The sequence below is a fragment of the Pyrgilauda ruficollis genome, unplaced genomic scaffold (assembly GCF_017590135.1).
Source record: "Pyrgilauda ruficollis isolate IOZ18807 unplaced genomic scaffold, ASM1759013v1 scaffold43, whole genome shotgun sequence".
Lineage (NCBI taxonomy): Eukaryota > Metazoa > Chordata > Aves > Passeriformes > Passeridae > Pyrgilauda > Pyrgilauda ruficollis.
Window position 1 is genome coordinate 7,696,674 of NW_024525823.1, and position 7,537 is coordinate 7,704,210.

General features: G+C 42.8%; 1 protein-coding gene across 2 annotated transcripts in view; it reads right to left on the reverse strand.

Annotated features, from left to right (window-relative positions):
- Positions 1–7,178, reverse strand: part of SESN1 (sestrin 1) — a 77,704-nt gene extending 70,526 nt beyond the window's left edge. For both annotated transcript variants that reach the window (XM_041478035.1, XM_041478034.1), the window contains exon 1: positions 6,771–7,178. In XM_041478035.1, the coding sequence (XP_041333969.1) occupies positions 6,771–7,034 (264 nt within the window). In that variant the 5' untranslated portion in view covers positions 7,035–7,178. The remainder of the gene's footprint in view (positions 1–6,770) is intronic.
- Positions 7,179–7,537: the final 359 nt, after the last annotated feature.

The following is a 7,537-nucleotide window of genomic DNA, read 5'->3' on the forward strand; positions in this document are numbered from 1 at the left end:
ACAATAAACACTGCAGAGGCAGCAGACACCGTAAATAAGACTGATCATTTTAAAGCATCATGTCATTACTTCAGTATTCTCTCTCAGTCTGAGAAAAGCAAGAGTATTAAACACAACCAAAAAAGCCCATAACAGACAGATGTTTGCTAAACTAGTGATCTGGTAAAGCACCATGTGGATTTTGAAGGGAGCACCCTACAATGAATAATTAAATCCATTCCATCCAATGGCTGGAAGAGACAGAACATGCTTTTGCTATGAAGTGAACTCACAAAAAAGGATGATTTAATTCACTGTATGTAAGAGCACTGTGAGAAACAGGAACTGATTTGGGTATTGGCACTGTGCAGAGGGACTAGTCAGCTTCCAGATGGATCAGATTCACCACCACCAGTGACAATACCATATTTAAAGTCTTAAGCTTGAATAGACTACAAATTTCAATTGAGACACTTTTCTATGGTGGCTGACCAACAGTAAGCATCACAGGGGAACATCCCTATCATGCAGCAGGACACATTCAAATTAACCTGGACAAAAATCCTAAACGTAACAGATCTGCCTAGCTAGAGATCTCAAAATTCACTAAAGAAAACTACTAGTGTTGTACAGGAAGGTTAAAAAATACTTTAGACAAAGTTATAAACTCCTTTTTCAAAGACTATCCCGAAGAAGATTAAAGATTTGGAAAGTTAGACAGTCTTCCGTGACACCGCTCATCAGGATAAGCTATTTGGGAGCAATGAGTGTAATTTTCACCCTTTTTACTCTTAACCAGTGTGCACCACAGAGCTCAAACACAAAGCAAAGAGTGAACTCTCTTGTGAATTCACATTGCTAGAACAAATATAGCAATGAAACAGAAAAGTAACTCCTATTTTATCCTTTATGGATGCACACAGGGGAATTACTACCTCCTCTCCTGGCAGAGGCTTTATTTGTCCGACCACAGTGGCAGAGGACACAATGTCTGCTTTGGCTATGACCAGAAGTCTTCCCATCCTTTCTGGATGCACATTTAATGTAAATGATACAAGTATTTTGCCAGAATTTGGAAAGGAAGGATATTCCCTTCCATGTCCTCTGCCAAGCAAGCCTCGATCCCAATCAGTCCCTCAAGGTTTTAAGACAAGAAGATATATTTGGCTGCTCAAGTAACCCCTCTCTTCTGTGCCATAACAGCCCTTGCCAAACTGGAATTCTGATACATTTATCCACAAAAGCAGCAGGCCTGAGAAAACAAAGAGATAGTCAAGACCACCCCTTCAAGCCCACCCAATGCTTTTATGTATGAGACAGGTTTCAGACCACAGGTTTGAGCACTATTTGTCAGGTAAATACAGTCTTGAAGATCAAAAGGAAAGGACTTAAATGGTTCTTGAAGTTCCTTTAATCAGTTACCAATACAAAACACAGAAAAAGAAGCTGGAAGGAAAAATCATCCAGTTAGCAATGCTCTGCCTTTCCCAGGGAGAGATCAAATAAGCACCTCACTCCTGCCTGATGTTTAACAACAGTTCAGATCTAGAGATGAACATGTCTGGATAAGTCTATCCTAATATTGAAATTTTCCCTAAATGTCCAAACCAAGTAATTCTGGAATTTATATCCATTGTTCATTTACTCTAGCTCATGTTTTCTTTGTTTTTGCAGCAGGATTTTCATCCCTTTTCATCCCATTTCTTTGGGAACATATTATCTTAAGCCTCCTTTTAGCCAACCACACCACCACTAAGTACTTCAAACTTTCTTCACAAAAAAACTCTAAAGGACTAGAAGGTATGATACAAGCTCACATTAAATATTAAAGTAATTTTAAATTATATGATTGCTCTACAGTATTCTTACTCTCCCTCCCAATTCATAATCTCTTCAACAAAGCATAAAAATTTGTTAACCAAGACTTTGCTGGACAGGACCCTGTAGAGCCTGTACCAAGTATTTGTTAGGTGACCTCGCTTGCCTTCTGGGGATGGTTTTCCAGCTAATTTTACTCATTAAAGTGCAGTTTACATATCACAATTCCCCAGCTTGTTAATAAAGCTATCATGTGAACACTGAGGACTCCAGTATATCAACCTATTAATATAACAGAATCTCTCTGCACCACAAGGCCTGTTACTCCATCACAGAAGCAGCAGCAATGCTGGATTTAAAAGAATTTATCCTGGCTAAGTCTGCTTTGGCTGTTGCTCAACTTCTTTTCCTAGGCACTAAAAATGTGTTCCAACACTGGTCCAGCATTTTTTCTTTGAGCTACAGTTAAAACCTATCAGCTTCCTCTCCATCCCATCCCATTTAGCCCACACTGAAGAGGTATGCACCAATTAATCTGAGTCTGCTACTTCCCTCCACTATCTTGAAATTACAATCCACTACACAAGATCACTTCAGCTAGTTGCTTTTTTAAGCACCCTGGAATTAATTTCACCAGGCCCTACCAGATTTAAAATCTGTTGTTCATCCAAGTAACCTACAGGTTTTCCCTCCACCCTCCAGCCTAGGAAGGTTACTACTTATGCTTTTATCATGGGTATTGACTACACAGGCCGGATTAACCGTTTCAGAAAACATTTCAATCACCTCAGCATTATCTGTTAATCCACTGATCTGTGGATTTTCTATTTCTTGCTTTCTTCCAATATTCATTTTAGCTACGCCTCCTTATGTTTTTGACCATCCTAGCGTTAGTCATACATCTTTGTTTATTTTCTATATGTTTCCTTTGCTTACATCAATGAAAAGATCAACAGAGAGCGGAGCTATTTTTTCATTACCAATTTTCCCCTTCAATGCAAGTGTTTGATATCATTAGACTACTTCTCAAAGAGGTAGAGATTGTTTCTTCCTTCCTTATATTTGCCCCCAATCAAGCTCTACGTGCCATATTCTCTGCTTTTTGACACTTATGGGTTTTATGCTGTTGTCATCTTTTATCCTATGTAGGCTAGCATCTTGTTGCACCTGCAGAACCTGCCCTCCATCTCTGTATTCTCTTTGTTTATGAAGAGAATGAATTTACACACCCATGGAGAGCAGTATGTTCTGCTGAGTTTTCTCCACTGAATGGTTAGAAGAGATTTTAACTATCAAATCTCATCCTTTCAGTGATTCTTCTCCATCTACAGACAGACACCTTGTATTTATATTCCACTCATACATTACTGATTGATCCAACAGAGGCTGGCAGAAGACTTTTCATGAGCATGTGTTTAGACATTCCACTGCTGTTCTTTCCCAATATATTTGTGTTGGTGTGCGGACACCCAGCACACCGGGAGCAATGACGCACTACTCTGCAAGGTCATAGGCACTATGCTATAAATACATGCAACACACCCCATGAGCAAGGATTTACCAAGAGCCTATGATACATATTGGGGGTTTTACCTCAAAAACTATCCATCAAACATTTTCAAATGCAAACATTGAAACTGTTTTCACTTGGTTAAAGCACTGCAATTGAAATATCTTTAAAACATTTTTTAAATTATCTATTGAGGTCAAAGTGGCTTTAGGAACTTGCTTTTATTAATAAAAGCAAAAATTAGAAAAAAGGGGACTCATTTGCTGACACTATCTTTATAATAACCCTTACAAAAACAACTCATTCTAAATAGGAAAACAGATGTATTCTCTCAGATAAAAAAAAAAATGTTATTATACATATACAGACATATAGCCTACAATGAGAAAACTCATTATCCTGAAAAGAAGTCAAATCAATGGGAATTTATATTAAGCAGTAATTAATTCTATAGATTCTGACACAAGCAATATTATTTATTAATAATATCATTATTAATTCTACTTCTTAATAGCAAAGAAGAAAGCTGTACACTTAGCAGTCCACCATATATCAGAGGAATTTTGATCCAGGGGGGAAAAACCCCAAAACATAACAAAAGGCAGGATTAGAGGGATGCCACGCTGACACAGACTGCTTACACCAGCCATATAATGCATTCTACCAACCTGCTCCAGACACAAAGCTGCAAAATCACCAGGAGCACCAGTTGCTCATGCCTAAATACTTGCTGACTGCCCCAACAGGCAAGAGGGCACTAACTCAAAGAAAGAAATAGCAATCAGACCACGTGGAAAATTCTAATCTTTTATTTCCTCACTGATTTATGCTGGAAGCAAATCAAAGATGAATAAAGCGCATTTTGCAGTTCTCCATATTGAGGCAGCCGGGGTGGGCAGGAATAAAAAGAAATATATGAGTCCAGGCTCAGAGTTCTAGTCTGGGATGGACCATTCCACAGGTGAGAGAATGAGAGGAGCCCCAGTTCACAGAAGAACTTCTGGGTTCAAAGTTGCCTCTCCTGCCTTGGGTCCCATGTCATTTAATAACTCTGGACAGCATAATTGTACAAATTGCTGTGGACTTCAGTATTGTTTCAGATCCCAAAACAGGGAGATAAAGTAATATAAGTGCTGATGCTGTCCTGAATGGGACTGCACGTTTTTATGTTACTAACCTTTGGAAGCACTGCTGAAAGCCACCAGTTCTGTTTAAATATATTTAATAAAAATAAAAATATTTAATTTAATAGTTTGCTCTATCTGCCATCTTCACTGCAAAGATCTGAATAATATTATTCTTGGTCATTAATCAACAGAAAACCATTTCATGCCTGATAATAGTCCTCAGCACCCAAAACAGAACACTTGCACTGGATTATTTCTCCAACAATTCTCCAAAGATTACAATGAAAATTTTCATTTATGAGTACAGACACAAGAACTAAGATTTGCTGCTCTAAATTAATAAAATAGAGAATACTTCTCTCTTAGATCCCTGCTTCTGAAAAGGAAAATTTACAAAAGCAGCTTTTAAAATTTTTCTTAAAATAATGTTCTATTTTATTTTATTTTGCTTAACTTGCTGGAAAACTTTTGCTGCACCTTGTGTGTATACAATTGGTTTCACAGCTAGTAAACCTTTCACACCTATGTTTATTAATCAAACCAGCAAGGACCACGGCATTTGAACTTGCATTTGCTGTATCAAGATGGACATTTTCTGCCAGAACTTTTTGGCCTAGTTAAAAAAAAAAAAGCTAGTAACAAAGCTTCTAAACCACACTAATAGCTGAACATGTCACTTACTACAAATACATAAAAACTAAAAGGGAGTCATCCAGTCCTGTATTCTGACCTCACCCCAAAATTTAGGTGAGAGATCACCATCTGTTTGGCCTTTGAATAGACTCTGATATCTTGAACCTGGCAAAAACAAGTCTTCCCTTAGCAGTCTGTTGCAGTAACTCATCATTCTCACTGGTAACACTCACTTCTCTTATGAACCTTTAACAGGGAAAAAGCCAGATAAAGTTTTCAACTCAGTATTCAAGTTTTGGGTCGTTGTTTGTTTCACTGGCTTCGGTTTTTAAAGAAGAGCTGTCAAACTTTCCACTTAAACCATGTGAAACCATGAGCTTTGAGAAAAACTCCACACACAGCCTAAACTGGGTAAAGTAAGTTACACTGTATTTATTACATTGCACACTACCGAGAAGTTAGACAAAATAAACAGAGACTCTTTCACTCCAGTAACTCAAATTAAGAATGTGTTTCTATACATATGTATATATGATAACATATAATGGTTTTTATGTTATACATATTTATGCATATAATGTATAAATTATTTTATCTACTTTCATATATTATTATTATTATGTTTTAGCACTTTCATATATTATTACGTTTCCCTGGATTTCCCTATATTCAACCTGTTAAAGCACAGTAGTGAGAATCAGGCAGCTATCTCCAAGCACAGCTCTCTGTATTCACTTGTGATTAAAAGAAACACCCGAATTTCCTTTTCCTACTCTGCAAAGCTAAAAGTAGCATCTCTAGCCGTGCTGCTGGACCCGTTGATACAAGAATTCCAAGACCCGGGCAAAAACCTGAGGTGAGCAAGACAATCGCAATGCAAGTAACTATAATTAGACCGTAAGAGTGGAAGAGTACAAAGTAACATTTATTTTTGTTAGCATTAGGTCAGTAAATGTAATCCTCTATTGGCTAGGCTGCCTACGAGCTAGGAAAAAAAAATAGTTTGGATCCTATCGATGCCAGTGGAAAAGCTATTTACCAATAAACAACAAGAAGGGCATTCTGACAGGCTCTGCCTTAACAACAAGCTCATATGGCTTTTAAAAGCTCCAAGACTTCCCATTTATATTTTCAATTGGCAACACTAATATCAATACCCAAATCCTTCCTGCACTTCTGTTAAAGTTAATCGGGTAATACCACAGCACTGATCATACAGACTGAAACTAGAGCGTTAAAGTTGTTATTTTAGTGCTTCCTTGGGGATGCCCCAACTTTCCAGCCATTCATTGCCAAATCCTCTCTGGTGGATTCCACTGAAAGACTTCGTGCTTTCTTACAGAATAGTTAGGTTTGGAAGGGATTTCTGGAGATCATCCAGTCCAACCTCACTGCCAAGGCAGGGTCACCTAGAGCAGGTGACACAGGAACACATCCAGGTGTTTTTTGAGTGTCTTCAGTGAGATATTCCATCCCCCCCCCCCCCCCCCCCGCCTTTCAATCACGTTTTTTTCCAAATGTTCATTCGGGAAGAGAGCCATAGAGGTGGAGAGCACTTAACACGTATTAATTGCAGGAATAAATCTGACAGGGCGGATCAGACACCCACCTCGTCGCACAGATGAAACCCGAAGGCGCCCTGCGTGGGACGGGGCCGGGAGAGCCCCCGGTCCCAAAGCCGAAGGGATGGTGTGCCCGCTCACCTGCACCCCGCTGAGGATCGCCTCGCTCTTCTCCCTCACGTCGGGGAAGGGGCACCTCTTGGACAGCATGAGCAGGCGGGCCAGCGCCTCGCCCAGCCCGTCCCGGGCGGCGGGCACCGGCAGCCCGTCGGCGGCCGCCCCGGAGGCGACGCTCTCTGCGCGGCGGAGCACGGCTTGCCCGATGGTGTCCAGGGCGGCGGCGCGGGCGGCGGCGTCCCGGCTGCACAGCCCGTCCCAGCGCACCTCGCCCTCCCGCTCCTCCATGGGGCCGCCCGGCCGCTGCTCCCCCGCCGCAGCCGCCGCCTCCTCCTCCTCCTCAGCAGCCCCGGCGCGGCCGCCCCATGGCGGGCTCCCGGCAGCCGCCAGCCCGCCCACACAGACGACGACGAGCGCGGCCGCGGCGAGCGCAGAGCCCGCTGCCCGCGCCGCATGGGGGGCAGCGCGGGCCGGTGCCCCCGACAGCCGCCGCCGCCCTCCCGCGCCGGGGCTGCCGAGCGAGCGGCGCCGCTGCGGCTTCGCCTTTCCCGGCGGGGAGAGGGGCGGCCACCACCCCGCGGCGCCGGCGGCTCCTCCTCCCTGCCCCGGGCATGGAGGGAAGAGGCGGCCCCGGCCCTGCCTCTCCCGGGGCGGCCCCTCAGCCCTCCCCGCCGGGGCCGCCACGGACCCCCGGCAGTCCCCTCACTCGGGGTTGGGGGCAAATACTCCCGCCCAGCACGGGGAATCCGCACGACAGACACGCCGCTCAGCCAATCGTCTTTCAGCGCCCG